Source organism: Callithrix jacchus, chromosome 19, assembly GCF_049354715.1.
Source record: "Callithrix jacchus isolate 240 chromosome 19, calJac240_pri, whole genome shotgun sequence".
Taxonomy (NCBI): domain Eukaryota; kingdom Metazoa; phylum Chordata; class Mammalia; order Primates; family Cebidae; genus Callithrix; species Callithrix jacchus.
The window spans coordinates 23983726-24005846 of record NC_133520.1 but is presented as its reverse complement, the minus strand read 5'-3'; the positions used below and the strand labels follow the sequence as shown (position 1 = coordinate 24005846).

At 33.3% G+C, this 22121-nt stretch overlaps 1 protein-coding gene and 1 long non-coding RNA gene across 5 annotated transcripts in view; one reads left to right on the top strand and one right to left on the bottom strand.

Moving 5' to 3' along the window:
- ZBTB41 (zinc finger and BTB domain containing 41) overlaps positions 1-22121 on the top strand; it is a 59608-nt gene that overhangs the window by 15869 nt on the left and 21618 nt on the right. For all 4 annotated transcript variants that reach the window (XM_035281312.3, XM_002760608.6, XM_035281311.3 and 1 more), the window contains exons 6-10: positions 3303-3432; positions 8489-8584; positions 10619-10725; positions 12150-12255; positions 17000-17088. In XM_035281312.3, the coding sequence (XP_035137203.1) occupies positions 3303-3432; positions 8489-8584; positions 10619-10725; positions 12150-12255; positions 17000-17088 (528 nt within the window). The remainder of the gene's footprint in view (positions 1-3302; positions 3433-8488; positions 8585-10618; positions 10726-12149; positions 12256-16999; positions 17089-22121) is intronic.
- LOC144580378 (uncharacterized) lies at positions 13644-15803 on the bottom strand. Its single transcript, XR_013529801.1, has 2 exons — positions 15737-15803; positions 13644-13859 (listed from the first exon to the last, which is right to left on the bottom strand). It is a non-coding gene; the product is annotated as an uncharacterized LOC144580378 (long non-coding RNA).

Here is a 22121-nt window from a genome sequence, read left to right as displayed (position 1 = left end):
CAAACTAAAGTAACTTGTCTTACATAATGCTTTCCTATCAGTGAAATTATACAAGTATACAAGCATATGCTGAACTTACCTTACTAGCTGTTAGAGTTGTTGAAGAGGGAATTCTTTAGAAGTGGTTGAACTAGAGTATTTTTATGACTTGCTAAGAGACTATTTATCTTGCTGCAGCATAACAATAATGAGAGGTATTCCAGATTTGTTAGGCAGTAAGGCTTAGCTCACCTGCCATCAGATTTTCATGGCAGAAAATACACAAGGAAAATACATTCAACATTCAAAATAGTAAATATTTATGGAAAAACTGTTAACTCTATGATCAGCTCTGTATTAGGATCTGGGGATACTATTTCTGCCAAATTAAATTACAGTGTAATAGGTAATCTAATCAGTATATAAATCATTACATTTTAATACTGTGTACACACACATATTTTACAACTGATTAGGTACTTTGTATGATTTTTAAATAAGAGTTCATACTTACTGGGGTAGGTTGACATTTACTTGAAGAAAAAGTTTAATAGGTGTGGCATGACGTAGAAGTGGAAGTAGAAGACTTTCTAGCCAGGCTTGTTTTCGGAGTCTGACTTGGCCACTAACTATGTGATCTGGAACACCTTTTCAGACCTCCAGCTTCCTGGTTTGTTAAAGTGAGGTTAATGCCTACTTCGTAGTTACCGTTGTGAGGATTAAATGAGGTACTGTATAAGTGCCAAATGTAGAGCCAGGCATAGTTTGCATTCTCTTTCTCTGAATATGTTGTCATTTCTAGTAGTATAATTTCAGTTACTTATCAGGATTCTTTAAAGAAAATAACAACTACATGTTTTTTCCTATACTGGATATCCAGATTTACATGTAACTAAACCTATTTGAACAACCTCCTGGGCTCAAGCAATCCTTATACCTCAGCCTCCCATCTTTTATCTATTTTGTTGTACAGATAGCATCTCACTAGGTTGCCCAGGCTGGACTTGAACTCCTGGGCTCAAGCGGTCCTCCCACCTCTGTCCCCCAAAGTGCTGGAATTAGAGACGTGAGTCACCATGCCTGGCCAGGATCTGACTTTTAAAAGTCAAACTACAACTTTTACAAGTATATATTCATATATATTACAAATTCTTCTCCTTTAACTGTTCCGATTGCACTACTTACATATCTTTCCCTCTGATTTAACAGAATATATAATCCTAATGTTGACAGTATGAGTGTTGCTCTGAATACTCTAAAGCAGTAGTTATCAAAGTGTGATATCTATATCATCTGACCAGCATCACCTGGGAACTCAAGACCATTGAGAAATATGGCTTGTGACATAGTAGCTTGCATTTTTGGCCATTATTTAAGAAAATAAAACAAACCAAATAGAGTATTATATGAGTATTTACTGTATTTGTGTGTGTATTCATATGTATACATATGTATGTATACATGCATATATTAAATACTCAAAGCAATATTATATATAGAGAGAGAGCTTCTTTTGCATTCCATCTCTATGCTTCTATTCCCTTGAATCACTGTGTACTTCAGATAAGTGCTTCATGAAATTTGGTATATATCATAAGCAACCAGAGACCTTATTAAAATGGATTTCCCAGGGTGTCTGATTTGCATTTTGTACAAGTTCCCAGGTGATGCTGGTCAGATGATATAGATATCACACTTTGATAACTACTGCTTTAGAGTATTCAGAGCAACACTCATACTGTCTACATTAGGATTATATATTCTGTTAAATCAGAGGGAAAGATATGTAAGTAGTGCAATTGGAACAGTTAAAGGAGAAGAATTTGTAATATATATGAATATATACTTGTAAAAGTTGTAGTTTGACTTTTAAAAGTCAGATCCTGGCCAGGCATGGTGACTCACGTCTCTAATTCCAGCACTTTGGGGGACAGAGGTGGGAGGACCGCTTGAGCCCAGGAGTTCAAGTCCAGCCTGGGCAACCTAGTGAGATGCTATCTGTACAACAAAATAGATAAAAGATGGGAGGCTGAGGTATAAGGATTGCTTGAGCCCAGGAGGTTGTTCAAATAGGTTTAGTTACATGTAAATCTGGATATCCAGTATAGGAAAAAACATGTAGTTGTTATTTTCTTTGAAGAATCCTGATAAGTAACTGAACATTAGAGAGAATGCTTCATTTCTTCCTTTACCCTGCTGAAGCCTTCAGCTATACATGTAGTCATATTTTATAAAAAGTTTTACTAGTAGATATTTCATTCTTTGACAAGCACACATTTTGCATAATAAGCTTATTTTGGCACTTGTATTTACTTCATCTTTTTTTTCAGCTATGCAAATACTGACTTTCCTTTTTTCAATTTCTTATTCTTAGATCCATTTTTGGTTCAGAGGAGGTGGAGAGATTTTTCATAATACTTAACACAGTAATTGATGTGAATTAAGAATCAATAAATACTTGTTGAATGAGTTAATAAATGAGTAAAACATTTAGATCCCATGAAAAATAAAATATTAGATATTTTAGATGAGAATATATTAAAGATACTTAATACAATGTACATTTTGAGCTCATCTCTCATTTCTAATGTATAAAACACATTGAAATTTACCCAGAGCTACTGTGGCTACCAAGCAATTTTGCTTATAGGTATGTTTCTCAATTTCAGTGGCTTAATTCTGTTTTCCTTCCATTGTGCTATTATGATGAATTCATTAGAATTCTTTCTTCAGTTTGTCCTTCCATATACTGAGACATCTTCTTGCAAATAGATAGCTTCCTTGAGCTATGCTTACTATACTCCTTTTTTACGCATTCTTTGTCTTTCTTATATTTTGTCATCAGTAGAACACTGTCTTGTCTCTAGTTGTTTGTTCGGTAAAATCAAAGTGAAATTCAAAATCCAGCTAATATTACTATGAAAGGTCCGGGCTTAATTTTATACCACCAAACAGAAATTTTACAAGCTATAAACTCTCTTAAGTCCTCCATTCGTTCTTCCAAAGATTTTTATTATCCACTTTCCCCAAAATTTTAGTATGCAGCCTTTTCTACTTTGTTCCAGTCTGATTTCAAACCAGGAATTGGACATTTCAATTCATTAACTTATTAGTTTGTTCAACATTTTTTCTATGTCTACAACCCATACCTGGTTGTAGGAATATGGAAATGTTATTCTAAGAATAAACAACCTAGAGGAGAAATTACAGTGTATTATGACATATGCACCAACAGGATAGGCATGAACTTACAGCATGCCTATTAAATTTAACTTGGTATCTACTCTTTAAACTTTAAATGCACACTATTTTTTCCTTTTTAGGTCCTTTTCCGTGTGATATATGTGGTCGCCAGTTTAATGACACTGGAAATTTGAAACGTCATATAGAATGTACTCATGGTGGAAAGAGAAAATGGACTTGCTTTATCTGTGGAAAATCAGTACGAGAAAGGTGAAGAATTATCTACATACCCAGAAAAATTCCAGTGCTGTTATATAGAAATAATGAATATGATTTATAAGTGTTAGGGTAACATAAGACATAAAATGCATGAATTGTGCTTCAGTTTGAAATACAAGGAAAAAAGGAATTACATGAATGTTATGGAAGATGATACGGAGTCAAGATTTGCAGGTTTTAGATGGACAATTTAATGTACATATTTTATTTCTTCCTGAAACCCCACTAAACTAGATTAAGAATTTTTTTTTTTTTAAGAGTAAGCTACAAAAATAGGGAGAACAGAAATGTAACAAGAATGACACAGCTTTGGGAGCTATAAAACAGATGAATCAGTGGTAATTGACTTAGCAGATCCAAGAAAGACAAACCCCAAAGTGGAAATGGAGAAATATGAGAATGTAGTTTACATCACAGAATCTATATATCACCTAATCACCTAATACCGGTAGTATTAGGTACCTCAGAACTGGGTTGAAGGAGAGGCAGAACAAGGAGCACTAGATTAAAAACTTTAGAAGTTTTAGGAGTAACATCATCGGATTCTATTCCACCATCTGCTCATGCCATTGCTATTAGACACCTGTCCCTCTCCCAACAGTGTTGCTAGACCGAAGTATGCCACGTAGCTACATGATGGGATATATTCTGCATGCTGAAAGCAGTGATCCTCAGGCCTTCTCTCTGCAAATATCTTGGCTTTTTGGTGTACCAGTTGATAGGGAATATATTTGCCCTTAGGTTGCTCAGATTTTTAGGACTTCTAATCTGTTTCCTGAAAATCTGAGCAACCTAAGGGCAAATATATTCCCTAACAAATGGTACACTCAGATCACCTACAGTGAAGGCTGAGTCATCAAGACCCCCCATGTCCTTTGCCTTTCTCAGTCACTTTTTAGCCTATCATATTTAATCAAAAGCAGATAGTCAAGGATTACAATACATAAAAGGAAAACCTTTAACAGAAAATAGATTCTAACACAGATAAACGGAAAAAATAAAAATTAAGGAAACAAATTATTAAGGAAGTAGAAAATTTTAAAAGTAAACAATTACTACTTTTTTGCCCCAGTTGAAGATATCAAATTCATTAAATGAGAATAGGATGATATATAAAAGGAACACTCAAGGAATAATTTAGAGCTCTAGAAATTCAAGGCATGATGGCCAAAGTATAGACCTTAATGGAAGAGTTAAAGGCCAAAAAGTAGAGCAAAAACCAGAAATATAAACTAATGATTAGAACAGTAGAGGACCAGGCAAGTCTAGCATCTGAGTAATAAGAGTTTTAGAAAGAAAGAACAGAGAAAACAGAGGGGGAAAATCACCATTGAAATAATTCAAGGTGATTTCCAGAACTGAAAGGTATGAATTTGCCAGATAGAAATGACACATCATATGCTTAGATGAAAATAGACATATACCAAGGTACGTCACTATGATATTTCAGACATAGGGAACAAAGGGAAACTTTTCTATGCTTCTAGAGAGGGAGAAAAGTCACACACATTGATTAGAACTACTTGGACTTTTAACAACATCAACAGTAGAAGTTGGATCATAAAGTAGTGCCTTTAAAATTCTGAACAAAAATAATATCCAAACTTGAACTCTGTTCTCGAACTAACCAATCAAATCTCAAGATAGAATAAAGATATTTTCATGGTGTCAAAAATAAGACTTTAATGTACTTTTTCTCAGAAAACTACTGAAGGGTGTGCTCCACCAAAATGAGGAAATAAACTCATAAACAGGAAGACAAGGGCTATAGGAAATAGTTGTAACATGGGAAAGAAGCAAAGAGAGAACACAGGAGGATGGTGAAAGAAGATTCCACTATGTCGGGTGTGTAGCACGTGTAATGGGTAGACCATACTGTTAGTAGTATGACCCAACACATGTTGGAGATTATTGCCACCATCCCTGCTAGCATGTTTCTTTTATTTTTACTATGCCTCTGTCTAGTACCTCTGTGTGCTAATGAGGTTCCTACTCTTTTTTTTTTTTTTGAGACCAAGTTTTACTCTTGTTGCCCAGTCTGGAGTGCAATGGGGCGTGACCTCAGCTCACCACAACCTCTGCCTCCCAGGCTCAAGTGATTCTCCTGCTTCAGCCTCCCGAGGAGCTGGGATTACAGGCATGTGCCACCATGTCCAGCTAATTTTGTATTTTTAGTAGAGGTGGGGTTTCTCCATGTTGGTCGGGCTGGTCTCAAACTCCCAACCTCAGGTGATCCGCCCACCTCAGCCTCCCAAAGTGCTGGGATTACAGGCGTGAGCCACTGCACCCACCTCCTACTCTTATCTTTAGGCACTTTTGCTTGATTTAACTGAGGATACTCATTTCACAGAAATTTCCTTTTTTGAGCTATCCCTGAGAACTAGAGGTAGGTCATGGTAAGCTTAGAAGGAAAATATATAGAGCAGCCTACTTACTTTGACTCCATTTCCGCCAGACTTTCAGTAGCTGGTCTATTCTAGCTCTGCCAGATACTCCAACTGTGGTGAACCCTTTGTCTTCCAGTATGTCTCAGCACTTTAATTACTGACATGCCAAAAGGAGCTAGACTCTGACCTGGAGTTCCTGTTCATGCTGTCTTCTGGGCCCTTTATCTAATAGTGGCAATATTGTTAGGTTTGTGCTTGCTATTCGGTTTTTCAAAAGCATATGATAGCTTGTTTAGTTTTTTATTCTTATCATGCAAATATGGACTATACTTATGCAAACCTATATAGTATAGCCTACTACACATGTAGGCTATGTGGAGAGAGAGATATAACAAGCATGTCTATATACTAGTGAGAATAGTACAGTAAAGAACCAAAATACTGTAGGAGAAAAAGGAGAGAATTGCCATAATATCTGTTAGCTTAAATACCTTTCTAGTAAGTTTTCTGGAAATCTATTATATATATAATTCTGAGTAGGGGTAATAAGGAGGGTGAGATCAGGGAGGAATAGGGGAGACATTCTAAGGTACTAGTAATATTCTTATTCTGCATATAAGTGTCTACCATACCTTAAACAGTACTTATAAATTTTTTACACTCTTCAGTATATAAAAGTTTTGTAATTAAAAAAATAGAAATGCCATTTTGTTAAAATAGCAGATATTATGGTAAAATAGGAAAATAAGTATACTATATGAAAACATTTACACATTGATAAATTATAAAGTTTATTATATATTATACATTCATTTTTCCCCTTAAATATCTTTCTGTAAAACCAAAAAGCAAACAAGGCAAAACAAGTAACCCAAAGATAACCTTTCCATCTTTTACTACAACTATTTAATAGGTAGGCATCTGTGAATATTTTTAGGGATATTTTCCTCAAAGCTGGGTGTAGCTACAGACTGTCGTGTTGGTGGGCCTTGTAGAAGAGCACCATCTACTGGCAAATTCTGCTTTTATTTCAGATTCATCTTTTAAACTTATTAGGTATGGGATTGAAGTAAAAACCCAGTACAGTCATGTGTCGCTTAACGATAGGGCTATGTTCAGTGAAATACGTTGTTAAGCAGTTTTGTCATCATGCAATATAGTGTGTGCTTATGCATACCTAGATGGTATAACCTACTACACATGTAGGCTATGTGGTTTAGCCAGCCTGTTGTTCCCAGGCTACAAACCGGTATCACATGTTACTATACTGAATACTGTAGATAATTGTAACACAGTGGTAAGTATTGATATATCTAAACATATTTAAGCATAGAAAAAGTACAGTAAAATATGGTATAAAAGATAAAAGAGTATATATATTTGTGTAGGTTACCTATCATGAGTGGAGCTTACAGGACTAGAAGTTTCTCTGGGTGAGTCAGTGATTGAGTGGTGAGTGAATGTGAAGGCCTAGGACACTAATTTAGACTTTATAAACACTGTACCTTTATGTTTCACTGAATTTATTTTAAAAAATTTTTCCTCACTAACAGCAGATTACTGTAACATTTTTATTTTATAAACTTTTGATTTTTTTCAACTTTCTGACTCTTTTATAGTAACACTTAGCTTAAAACACACATTGTACAGCTGCATAAAGATATTTTATTTTCTCTGAGCTTTTTTCTATTTTCAAATTTTTTATTTGTTTTACATTTTAAACTTTTTGTTGTTGTTGTTGTTGTTAAAAACAAAAGGTACAAACACAAACATTAGCCTAGCCCTACACAAGCTCAGGATCATCAAATCACGGTCTTCCACCTGCGCATCTTGTCCCACTAGGTTATAGGAATTGTGTAGCTCCATTGTAATCTCATGGGACAACATTGGTTTATATGGTCTGTCATTGATTGAAATGTCGTTATGCGGTACCTGACTGTAGTAGTGATAGCTAAAAGTCTGCAAAGGTCAGTTCATATTTGCCTTTCACTTTATTTCTCCCTAAAATAACTTTGTCCCTTATTACTCCGCACTTTAGATATGTGGGGAAGCTTTGAAGGTTAGAACTATAGGAATTGCTAGTGATGTACTTTGAGGAGTAATGGTTTCACAGGAGCCTATTAAGGGCCAATGGGCTGGAAGACTTAGGAATAGTAATAATTATATTCTATGTATAAGTTCCATTTTCACATCAGCACCTGGAAGTTAGAAATAACTACAACATTTTCTTTGTTTTAAAACACTTTTTCAACAAATATTGAGCACATATTTGAAAGAAACAGTACTGATAAAGTGGATTACTTAAATATTAAACCCTGTCTATCAAAATTCAGATCAATTTAATTCAGTGTCATATATATTAGCATTTTAAAATTATACTTCTTGAAAGTCTGCTTAGTTTATATAATTAAATCTCTGAGAAAACCAGTGGCAAATAAGGCCAAAGCATTTTTTTGTTTTTAAGGAGAGAGAGATATAACAAGCATGTTTCTATACTAGTGACATTAGTACAGTAAAGAACAAAAATATTATCGGAGAAAGAGTAGAGAACTGCAATAATATTAGTTAGCTTGAATACCTTTCTAGTAAGTTTTCTGGAAATCTATTTACTATATACATTGGCATTTTAAAAATATTTGAATATACATATTTTAATACAGAACTACTTTGAAAGAACACTTGAGAATCCATAGTGGAGAAAAGCCTCACCTTTGTAGTATTTGTGGGCAAAGTTTTCGTCATGGAAGTTCGTATAGGTAAGTAAAACCATTTTTTCCCTTTATTAAGTAAGGTAGAATTATATCTCCATTTTAGTTCTATTTTCTTATTACTTTAAGTTTGTTGAATTAAAACATTTCTTAGTCCTTATGATATGCAATATTATGCAAAAAATTTTACTGCATAGATGTTTTTAACAAAACTTTGTGTTATCTTTATTCTGTGGTATAAAATATTATTAAATATTTTTTCATACCAAGTTTGTAGAAGGCTTTACTAAGGCATTATTTAAATATTTATTTCATTACTTTTCTTTGAATGAAAATTCATTTAAACAGTGTACTTCTCCACTCTTTACTATCAAAGAATATTTTAATATAAAAATAAGGCAAAATTAAAAGCTCCCCGTTTGCAATTTTCAAATATCTTCTGTGCATTAATAGTGATTATAACTTACTTATTTTTATGGTTGAATTGTTGACCACATTTGCACTTTATGAAAAGTTTTTTCTAAATAAATAACATGTAACTACTTCTGAAATGTGTGTACAATTTAATTTTTATTAAAATGTTCTTAAGAATTTTAATCAGAAGGCTTTAATAAGCATACTTTCATTTATTATTTATCTTGTTTTAAGTTTAAATTGAATACTTCCCCTTTAGAGGTAGTATAGTCAGTTGGTTTTGGTCAAATCAATACCGATTTTGGCAATTTGCAAGGAAAGCTCTTCCTTTCATTAGGGTACACAGAGAGATAGAGGCTCTGAAGATAAAATTAATTCAACTTAAATTAATCCTAATAATGTAAGCTTTTTGTAATGTCTTTGGGTAGTATAAATGAGTCTCATTTTGTTCTGTTGGTGTGAAAAAAAGCAGTAAAATGTAATTTTTGTAAAGTTTAGTTCTTGTAAAAGATAGAGAATACTTTTTTTTTTTTTTTTGAGATGGAGTCTTACTGTGTTGCCCAGGCTGGAGTGCAGTGGCATCATCTCAGCTCACTGCAACCTCTGTCTCCCGGGTTCAAGGGATTCCTCTGCCTCAGCCTCCCAAGTAGCCGGGACTACAGGCGCCTGCCACTATAACCAGCTAATTTTTTGTATTTTTGGTAGAGATGGAGTTTTACCATGTTAACCAGGATGGTCTCCATCTCCTGACCTTGTGATCCACCCACCTTGGCCTCCCAAAGTGCTGGGATTACAGGCGTGAGCCACAAGATAGAAAATTCTTAAATATCAGTTTGTGGTTGAGAACAGTTATCCAGAATAGGATTACTTGTCAATTATTTGCTGTATTACTCTGTTTGTACATTGCTATAAAGACATACCTGAGACTGGGTAATTTATAAAGAAAAAATGTTTAATTGACTCACAGTTCCGCATGGCACTCATGGCGGAAGGTGAAGGGGAAGCAAGGCACATCTTACCAAGGTGAAACAGGAGAAAGAGAGAGTGGGGGCAATTGCCAAACACTTTTAAACCATCAGATCTTGTGAGAACTCACTGACTATCATAGGAACAGCATGGGGGAAACTGCCACCATAATCCAGTTACCTGCCATCAGGTCCCTCCCTTAACATGTGGGGATTACAATTAGAGATGAGATTTGGGTGGGAACACAGAGCCAAACCATATCATTTACTGTATCATTTGCTATCATCATCATTTGCCTAGTCACTTGTACACTTACTTCATTTGTCTGATTTGAATTCCTTTCTGATTATTTCTACTTTAGATATCTTTCAGTCTTGGCCAGTCAGCTGGATAACAACCTTAGACATATGATAAATTCATTGAAGCAGATTTAGGATCTAATATCATGGGAAGGAATAATGTTGAGAAGTGGTTTGAGCATATACAAATGTTGAAATGGTTTCTTGAAAGAGATGAGTAAGGGACCCTGGGGTCAGGTGGTAAAAGACTGAAAGAACTCTGAAAGTCATAGAAATAAAGCCAACAGTGTATGAGTGGTTGAGCAGAGAGCCCAATTTTCATTTTTATTTTTTATTTATTCATTATTGAGCTTTTTCCTTCTGTGTCATCAGTTTTAATGGTGTTCATTTTTTTTCTTTATAGACTTCACTTACGAGTACATCATGATGATAAAAGATATGAGTGCGATGAATGTGGAAAAACATTTATCCGTCATGATCACCTTACAAAGCACAAAAAAATACATTCAGGTATACTATATTTTGTAATGCTATTTCTAAAATCCTTTTAAAATACCTGAAAAGAACATAATATATGTTTATGTTGGCTACGTGTAATAATTTGGTTTACGCACATCACCTCTTTGTAATTCTGGTTCTAAAAACATTTTTTTAAAAGCCTCCAAAGGGAACAAAGTTTTATGACATATTCAATGTAATTTTAATCATTTGGTCACCCTTTGTAACTATAAAGTGTAGTTTTAATTTTAAACAAATTCTCAAAATTTGCCTTTTGCATAATACATGGATATGTCTAATAATTGCTATTGACACTTCCATAAAGGGAGAAGCCATGATAATATTTTTCATTTAGATTGGATTTGAGAAGAAGTTGGTGAAACTTACATGTTAAAGGGAAATGATTAAAATTGTGTGTTAAAAGTGTATGTTATAGTGAATTTTGAAACCCTGTCTTCGGAAAAGAGCACCTTAATAATCCTGACCAATTTCAGATCTTTTTACTGTATAATTTTTATATTCTGGGGATTTCTTTCATATTTTCCTCTCAGATTGATGTTCAGGAAGTGCTAAAAGAGCCAACTCTGTGAGCACAATAATGGGAAAGAGCCATCTCTATGAGCACAGTAGAACAGGTGATTATTATTATTATTATAAACATAATGTGACTATCAAGTATGCAACAGACAGTAATTATTTTCTCAAATGATCATAGTGAGGTAGGTTGCAGTTGTTATCACCACATCTAAGAGATAGTAAATATCCAATTTTTTTATTGGAATTATGCCTTTTAATTTTGAGGATGAGTATTCTTAATTTCCAAGTCTAGAGGCCACATGCTTTAATTTCACACTGTTATTGAGACAGTGATTTAAAAAAAAAAAAAAAAAAACCAAGGCCTTGTAAGTAAATGTAAGAATAGAGATGAGAAATTGGACTTATATAAAATTTTTCATTATATTTGTATTTTGGCTCATTGAAAACAAGAAATCCTCACAGATGAAAAATCTTTTAAAAGTAAAGTACAAAGATCTGAAAATGTTTGGGTCCTTTTTATAAACATTAAGACAGCCTTATCTTAATGTATATTCATTTGAGGTGTTTGATATCCAGATATACATATTTAAAATTCCTGATTTTTTAAGTAGTTTCATTTATCTTGCTTTGTTATGTTGAAAGGTGTGATCTGAAGTGTACAGCAAAAGTCTATTGATTCCTTTTCTAAGTGGGGAAAAGATTCATATCCATGAAACTAAATATAAATTTTTTGAAGAAAGTTATTTGAGTAAGGAATAGAAAGCAAATAGTGCAGAATAAAATGCGGCTTTGCTTTCCTGTTATATTTGACATCACATGATGTTATTTGGTAATTTGTTTCTGGGGAAAAAAACCTGAAATGCATATTATAATCAAAATATTTGGGTCTTTATTTTAAGGTGAAAAAGCTCATCAGTGTGAAGAATGTGGAAAATGTTTTGGTCGTAGGGATCATCTCACTGTTCATTACAAAAGTGTACACCTTGGAGAGAAAGTATGGCAAAAGTAAGTGAAAAAGCAAAATGTCTCATAATTTACATTGGCTAAGTCTCTGAGGAAAGTTATAACTTTTTTTGTTTACTTTGTTTAATTGAAGTTAGGTTAACAAGTTCTTTTTCTTTGCATTCTGTAGCATCTCTGTAGACCTAAAAGAATTGAGCAAAGCATATTTTCTCCTGCTTGTTTTAGTTAATTCAAAGGCTAGGGAAGTGACATGCAAGTTAACAATAATGAATGTAAAATCTTGGCATTTGGTTGCTGAGTCTCTTTGAGAGCTAAATATACTACCTATATATTAGACCTAATAAGACAGCAATTGTCAGGAAATGTCTGCAGTCAGAATTTAAACTTGTTTCTAACCATGCTAAGCATTTAAAGTGGTATTTTATTTGAAGGAGCTCTGTGCTATCTTGAACATCAACTTTTTAATATAATTTAGATATCCAAGTTTAACTGAGGTCAGTTGCTAAGTGTAAAATATTCAAGTAATTCATGTTTTTGGATTAGGCATTTGGGCAAATGATAAATAACAGACATGTTCTAAAGTGCCAAGAGACTTAGCTTAATAGTCCTGAGCATGATTAGCAAAATGTACACAGTACAAAATGTACAGAGTTAAAACTACAGGTTCACTTACTCCAAAGGTCCTGTAACATTTTTTCTCATGCTTTCTTTATAACCTTACAAATTATTTGGCACAAGAGGTTTTTCAAAATGTAAATCGTACAATAATATAATATGAATATATTTTAATGTATTAATATATCAATATAAATTATATAAAATATAAATTATGTAAATTATTTGAATCATTACAAATAAAACATTTTCAAATATTAATTTATTTTCTATCATATGCTACATAAATAGCAATTTTTTGAGAAATAACTACAAAACAAAATATTAAAAGAGCAACATTCTTTTACATTTTTATAAATCTCAGGTCTCAATAGAAAACTGCAGCATTGTCATATCTGTTGTAATATGTTATTTTGGTTGAAGCAATGAAGAAAATCCAGCCTTACATAAATATGTAGTTGGAAAATAAAAGAACATTGTAATAGTCTTCTCAGGTAATTCTAGATATTCTTCTTTATTACTACACTAAAACTAACAAGTGGTAGTTTCCTAAAGGAGTTGTAAGGTGGAATGTGAAACCGGATTAATGAGGTTTTCACACTCTTATTACATTCAATCTTGTACATTGATGGATTTTTTTCTACCATACATAATTTTATAAGATCATGTGGTTGTTATTGAGAAAATATGGGCTCACTGAGTTATGCAGATTTTCCAGATGTTAGCGTATTTCACAGTATAGTATCAACAGATCACATTTGTTAATATTGCCTCCACTCTCACAGAAAGGAATACAGCTGTCAAGATCACAGTGGTAAATACAAGTATTCCAAAGTTCTTTATTAGCGTGAAAGCTCGGATTTTATCATTGATAGCAAACATTGTTGGTTGCTTTTCTTGAAGGGACTCGTCACTTCATTTAAGTTTTGAGAGGTGCTTTTCCTTGAGACGACCATCATGTGTTGGTATACAGTAGAACTGCTTCATGTACACTTCTCATTTTATCAGTGAATATTTAAAACTCCCAAGGTCTGAAAGGTCAAAATATGAAAAAATTAGTAATCTTACTATTTCGTTACATTTTTTTCTTTGAGTATAGAGTAGTAAAGAATACGATTATTAGTAAATTGTAATACTACTGCTTTGTTTAGAGATGAGACACTAGCAGTGTACCAGCAGTTTACCCACTGTTCCTCCTGCATCGTAGTATCAATGTCAACATAGTAAAAAAGGCAGATAACATCTTATCTTTTGAAAATAGATTTTGAAAACATTATTTTGGAAATAATGTTGATCTTGTGGACCCTGTGAAAGGAGTTTTGGGACCTACCATCACCTTTTATTTGACAGGCCTGTGGACCTATCCGCTGGCCTAGATCATTGAGGAACTAGAATCCGTAAACTCTACTTTTTCAAGGACTAGCTAATGGTAATCTAGAATATGGAGCCCTATGTATCATTTTGTGGAACTTGTACTTCACTCTAAGTGATAAAAAGCCAATGAAAATTTTAAATAAAAGAGTGACACCATTGGATTTGTATTTTAGGTATATCACTTTTACTGGTGTATGGAGGCTGGATTTGTGATGGATAAGTCTGGAGGCAAGTATATAAACTAGTTAGATAGCTGTTACAATCTGAGAAAAAGATAATGAGGGATTAACTTGGGAGTAATATTAGTAATGAAAAGCGAAGATATTTATTTGAGAAATATTTAGGCCCTCATTAGCAATACTTCACGATTGGCTTTGGGGAATAAGGGCAATCATGGATGATTTCTGTTTTCAAGCCTGGGTGGATGATTCCAGCCACTGAGATAAGAGAATAGAGAAGATGGTTAATTTATAGAGGGAAATGATGAATTGTTTGGTGTTTATTGACTTTGAGATGCTCAATATAAACTGTCAACATAGAATTTGATAGATAGTAGTCTAAACCTCAGGAATGAAGTTTGGGCTATGAATAAATATTAAAGGTTGTGAGCATTATCAAAGAGTGCTAAGGATGAACACCCCTCCAACACCAATTATTTTTCTAATCTTTCCGTCTAAACTTTTTAAAATGGTGACTGCCTCAGTATCCACTTCTTCACTTTCCAGTCACTTGAAAGCTGACCGCTGATCTTATTCCTCTCAAACAATTATCAGTATGACTTCCTTATTGCCAAATCCAATAGACATTTTTAAGTTCTTTTTTTACTGACATCTCTGCTTTCTTTGGAATTGTTTATCCACTCCCTTTTTGAAAATCTACACTGCTTAGCATTCATGTGATAATGACAAGGTATATTTCTATAGGGTCTTAGCCATGCAAGGCCCCACAGAAGTTATCCTAAGTTCACTGTGAGGAAGTTAAAGTGTTTGTATTTGTGTTGACAACATTAGTTTGTTCATAGTATAGAGTAAGGTTTCTCAGCCCAAACACTGTTGACATTTTGGACCAGGTCATTCTTTTCCTGTGCATTGTGGGATGTTTCTCAACATTCCTGGCTTCTACCCATTAGATGGCAGTAGCACTTATTCTCCTATCCCCAGTTGTGAAAAACAAAAACGTCTTCAAGCATTGCCACATGTTTTACTGGGGTGGGGCGGGGGGGGGGGGGGGGGAGGAGGACTCAAAAGTGCTCCCAATAGAGTACTACTTCTTCTTTCTCTATGTGCCTATGGTGACCTTGTTTGCATCTCTGTTTATATTTACCATGGATATGAATGGAATAAGGTAAACCAAGCATACTGATTAGGAGCCTTTTGCCAGGGTTATTACTGAAACCCTCAATTCATAAAATTCAAATTATCTGTATAAATATGTTTCAGGAGTTTGCCACCAGCCTGGGCAACAAAGTGAGACCCTGTCTCTACAAAACAATAAAATAAAATAAATTAACTGGGTGTGGTGGCATGGCGTGTACCTGTAGTCTCAGCTACTCAGGAGGCTGAGGCAGAAGGACTGCTTGAGCTCAGGAGTTCGAGGGTTCTGTGAGCTATTATGATGCCACTGCACTCCAGTCTGAGTGACAGAACAAGACCCTGTCTCTAACTAAAATAAAAACAAGCAACTATCTGTTTTGTCAAGTAGACTTAAGTTCCTAGAGGACAGTGCTTTGCATATTGTCTTATAAATGTTGGGTTGGATGAATTGAAAGGTGAGGAGCATTTGAAACTCTAGGCATAGTATGTTTCTATTTCATATTGATAACAGTGTTCTAAACATTTCCAGTAAAACTCAATGGATATGTGAAAAGGAAATTGTCTTACAGAACATTAAGTAGCCCAGGTTTGATTTAATTAATTTGCCATGTATTCATTCCATATGAACTGCTTCCAAGGTGAGATGATCTGGCTTTCCCAATAACTGCCACTTAAATGGTAATTGTTTTATTACCTCAATTTTCACAATAAAATTTTCAGTTGGGAATTGTTTAACTCGAAAACACTTCTTAGGCACTATGCTGTGGTACTTACTAAGTTAACTTTTTGGTAACTTATTGCTTTATTTCTGTCTATTTTCTAATAAAAATAATATACTAGTATTTCAATTTTAAATTTAGGTATAAAATTTATTTTATTTATAAGTTAAAATTTACAGCTTTTTTGTTAGGACATGAACCGATGAAAGCGCTTTCACCTTTTTGATAAATTCAGGTTTTGAAATAGCTGCAGTTTCTTTTTAATCAGCCTGAACATCTATGTTTTTTTAATTAAGGTGTAATTTATAGAAAGTGAAATTCATTGTTTTTAGTGTATCATTCTGCAAGTCGTGTAATCATCACCACAATTAAGATATGGAATCATTCCATCACCACAAAATTTCTGTCATGTCCCTTTCTAGACAACTCTTCATTTCCCCTTTAGGCCACTCTTGATCTGTTTCTATGCTTATAATTTTTCTTTTTGTATATTTGGTTAGCTAGTAATAATAAAAGTTCAGTGACTTCAAGCAGTTGAAAAATCTATGGACCTCTTTTTGTAGATTTGTGTGTTGGATATAACTGGAAGAGGAAGAACCAGAGGCAAGCTCAACACTTTAAAAGTATTTCCATGTTTCTTTGGAGTTCTGTGCTTTGTTAATATGAGAATTATATAAACAGTTGTAAATGAAGTTGCAACTTATTTTCATTATGTTAGTTATATTGAAGTTATATTGAAAAACCCAAATCTTTTTATCTTCTTAGATATAAAGCAACATTTCATCAATGTGATGTTTGTAAGAAAATTTTTAAAGGCAAATCAAGTCTGGAAATGCATTTTCGAACACATTCAGGTAAAATTTAATGGGTAGTTTCTATATATAAATATATTTTGTCTAATCAGAAGTAAAATGTAGGCATTTAAACTTTGTTGTTCTTGGTTAAATTTCTTTGGTTTTCCCCATTAAGACTGTTACTTATTATATTGAACTTCATACCGTGACTGATCCACATTCTCATCTTCAATTCTCTATTATGTAAGCTTTAATACTTTTAAATATTTTATAAAACTTGGGAAAATTTTTCCATAGGATATTCTCAACTTTTAATTGTAATTTCCCCTTTTCTGATTTTTTTATGGTTCTTCCTTATTTTGCTTTCTGAAGGCTTAAGCCTTCAGATTAAATTCCTTGTTATCTTTTATTTTCTTCTCTTTTAAAATAATAATGCAAATATGACCTCATTGTCTTGTTTACCAAGTTACCATCCTGTAATTTTCCTTTTTACCTAGCCAGTCATGATTTAGAGGTAGTTGTAGTGGAAAGCTTTGCCTTAGCTGCTTTCCAGAAGTTGTCATTTTCTAAATCTTTCTTTTTCCTCCTTGGGAATGTTACTACATTTTGAAATACAGAATATTTTAGATTCTTTCTTTCAAATTGTCTGAGTCCTTGTTTGCCTTTACATATAAATTAATATTTTTGAAATCTTTTTTTTCCTTAAGAAACAAGCCCATTTATATATTTATGGCTTCTTTGTTTTATATTCAATTTAGATATGGTTAAGCTGCTATTCTGGAAGAGAAAAATAAGTGATTTCATGAATATTAGAATGGGAAATAACTGAATTTGGATAATATTAGTAGCAAATAGTTGCAGTAAAGGATTTACCACTGATACAGTGCTGCTGTTCAAAGCAAAGTTACACCCCTCTCCAAATGAAAAAAAAAAGGGCATAATTTGGCAGTACATAAATAAAAGTATAAAATGAGGGAAAGAACTTAATGGCATTTTCCATATCTTTTGTAAATAATTAACCTAATAGAACTCATGACTTGAAAGAGATGGTGCACTTATAGAAAGTTAATTTGAAACCATTGATGAATTAAGACTTGTAAAACTTGAAGAAGTTTTCCAGAGGAGAAATGTAGTGCTGGCTACATTGCGTCAGAATTTTTAAAAACACTGATTTATAGTGATTGGTTGGTGACCAGTGACAATGTGGAACGTCAATCTCCAGATATTTCACACTTAATTGATATTAGAGACAAGTCTCTCTGCCCTTTGAAAATTGAGGAAATGAGCTCTGTTATGGAGTAAGACAAAGACTATGACTATTATAAAATGAAAGGGAAAAATAATAGAAGGCAAGAATCAACAAATACTTGTAAAGGGCTAGATAGTAAATGTTTTAGGCTTTGGAAGCTAATAGTCTCTGTCGCAATCATTCAGCTCTGCTGTTGTGATGTGAAAGGAGCCATAGACAATGTATAAACAGATAAGCATGGCTGTGTTCCAATAAAACTTTATTTACCAACTCCCAATCTAAAGTTACCAATAGTCTACCCAGACAGGACTTCACAGAGTGGTTTTTTTTCAAGAAGTGGCAGCCATGTTCCCAAGTCCATTTTTGAGATTTATAGGTTCAGAAACTCAGTTTTATCTGTGCATTGAGAGTTATAAGTATTATGAGTAATTCTTCACAGTAAACACTGGGAATAAATTAACCAGAATGTTATTAATTTACCTTCTAGAAAATGAGATATTAATGTTTACTAGCTAGGGTGTCTTTATCGAGGAAGGAGAATGGCTGAATTTATTAATCAGAAGGAAAATTGCCAAAATTACTATATAGAGAGTAAAATAATTTTATGGAATAGTTTATCTAGGAAATGGTAAAGAATATTGAACCGTCCTTACGTAACCTCACAGGAGGTGACCAGAAAAATTTTGTTCTGCAGAGTTTTTTTCTTAGGATACCCTTAGTACATTATATATTTGCTGCTAAATTTTTGTTTTTTAGAATTCCCTTAACTAGATTCCATCTATACCTTTTTTTCTTCTGTTAGTATGTCATTTTTTAGATCCTCATCTGGAGAAACAATAAAATGTGTTTGTTCCAGTTTTTGGCTAGTTCAGTACACCCAATTGCTTCAAATGAGTTTGTATAATCAGTGCATATCCTAGGGCGTGTGATGAGTTTGGCACTCAATAAATATTTGTTGAGTAAATAAATGTATTATGTTCTCCCATGACTATTCTTTAACTTCTATGATTTTTTTTTTTTTTTTTTTTGAGACAGAGTCTACTATTATCACTCAGGCTGGAGTGTGCAGTGGCATGATCTCTGCTCACTACTACCTCCACCTCCTGGGTTCAAGCAATTCTCCTGCCTCAGCCTCCCCAAGTAGCTGGAATTACAGGCACCTGCCACTATGCCCAGCTAATTTTTGTATTTTTAATAAAGATGGGATTTCACTGTGTTGGCCAGGCTGGTTTCAAATTCCTGACCTCATGATCCACCTGCCTTGGCCTCCCAAAGTGCTGGGATTACAAGCATGAGCCACCACGCCTGGCCCAATTTCTTTGGTTTTTTTTTTAAACCACACAGTTAGATAAATTCGTTGGAAAATGTATATAAGATTTTATTCTACAAATGGCTTATTCTAATAGTGAGTTTTGCTTGTGCAGTCCTCAGAATGTAGTGATTACAAGTGATTACATCTATTATTTAACAGTTATCTTGTTGAAACATTTATTAAATTGGCATAAAGATGATCACAAATTTAGGTCTTGATTTTAATGTTGACTGATTTTTTTATTCAATGTGAATTTTTTGTAAGCTTTTTTTTAATTGAAGTGCAGCACACAAAGTGCACAAATCTCAAACAGCTCAATTAATTTTTATGAATGAATCCATCAGTGTAGCCACTACTCAGATCAAGATATAAAATACTACCAAGACTTCACAAGGATTCTCCATGGCTCCTCCCAGTCAGTAACCTCCTTGCAAAGATAATGACTATTTTGACCTATATTAATAGCACCAGAATTTAGTTGTGTCTGTCTGAACTTCATATAAATGGAATCAGGTAGTATGTCATCTTTTTTGTCTGGATTCTTTTTCTTAATATTAAGTGTGAATTCCCTTGAGGCAGTAATTTTCTTTTCATTTTCATCTTCATATGACTGTCATAACTTATTCATTCTGCTTTGATGGATACTTGGTTTATATTTGCTTGGCTCTCTTATGAATAAAGCTGTTGTGAACATACTTGTCATGTCTTTTCATACACATATGCATTCGTTTCTCTTGGGTATATTCATGGCCCTAGGATTCCTGGCTCATAGGATATGCATATGTTCTACTTTAGTAGATACTGCTAAATAGTTTTTCAAGGTAATTGTGTCAGTTTACAACACCACCAACTGTGTATGAGAATCTCAATTGCTCCACATTTTACCAACATTTGATACTGTTTTTTTTTAATCTGTCTGATAGATGTGTAGCACTATCTGAAAGTGGCTTCGATTTGCACCTCTGTGATGAGTAATGTTGTTGATTCCCTGTTCTTATGCTTATTGGCCATTTGGGTATCTACTTTTATGGCATACTAGATTAATTCTCTGCTTATTTTTAAACAATTGGAGTGTCTTTTTTAATGTGCTTGAAGGTATTCTTTCTACATTCTGAATATATATAGTACAGATAGCTTCTCCTCTGTGACTTAGCTTTTCACTCTTAATGATGTCTTTTGATGAACAAAGTTTTTGCGTTTAAAAGAAGTCATGTATTATTTGTTTTCTTTACAGTCCTTATGTGTCCTCTTTAAGAAACTTTTGCCTAACCCGAAAGTCATTAATTTTTTGCTATTACCTTCTAGAAGATTTAACTTTCATATCTAGATCCACGAACTTTCTATAATATGTTTTGTGTTTGTTATTAGGTAAAGGTGAAAGTTCCCTTCTTGACATATGGTTATCCAGTTGCTTTTGCATTAGTTTTTGGAAAGACAATCCTTTTCTCACTACATTTCATCAGTATATTGTTGTAAATTAAGTGATCATATATGTGTACTTTATTCTCTTCTTATTTTCAAATGTGTTTATTATTTTTGTCCCTTTGTATTTTTATATAAATTTAAAAATAGTCTGTTAATTTCCACACACAAAAATACTTGCTGGGAATTATTGGAATTTCATTGAACCTGTGGTCAACTTTTCCTTAATTGATTTTCTTTACAACATTGTATCATCCAGTCTGTGAACACCTCCATTAATTTGTTTAGATTTTTTTCAAAGATGTTTTGTGGTTTTTAATGTAGCTATCTTACACATTTTGCATTAGATTTATACCTAGGTGTTTGATATCTTTGTATCAAATTTTAAACTTTTTTCAAATTTTATTTTTTATTTGTTTCTGGTATATAGGAATAGAGTTCAGTTTGTTTATTGACTTTTTATCCAATGACCTTGCTAAATTCTCTTATTAATTTTTATAGTTTACCTCTAGCTTTTTTTAAAATTTTCAAAGCATGCAAACAGGTCATCTGTAAATAATGACAGGTCATTTTACCCTTTAGTCTTTATAACTCTGTCTCTCTCTCTCTCTCTCTCTCTCTCTCTTTCTTTCTCTCTCAATCTTTTGGGTTGGGAAATACAACCTTATAGCTTTGGTCACATCTCCAGTAGAAACATTGATAGTAGACATTATTTTCTTATTCTCATCTTCAAAGAAAAAGCTTTCAATAATTCAAAATTAAATATGATTTGTATAGGTTTCGTTGTAGATAGTATTAGATAAGGAAATTACTATCTATTCCTAGTTTATTTAGAGTTTTTATCATGAATAGTTGTTGAATTTTATATTTTTTCTACATTGATTCAGGTGATCATATTTTTTATTTTATTACTGTGATAAACTATATGATTGATTTTTGAATATTAAACCTCATTTCTGGAATAAACCTAGACTGGTTTGCTATATAGTATCTTACTAATGATATATTATCTCGTTCATCCTGTTCATGGTGTATTAAGGATATAATATATCCTGTTTATGCTGGGTGCTATGGCTCACCCTGTAATCCAAGGGTAAGTCGAGGTGGATG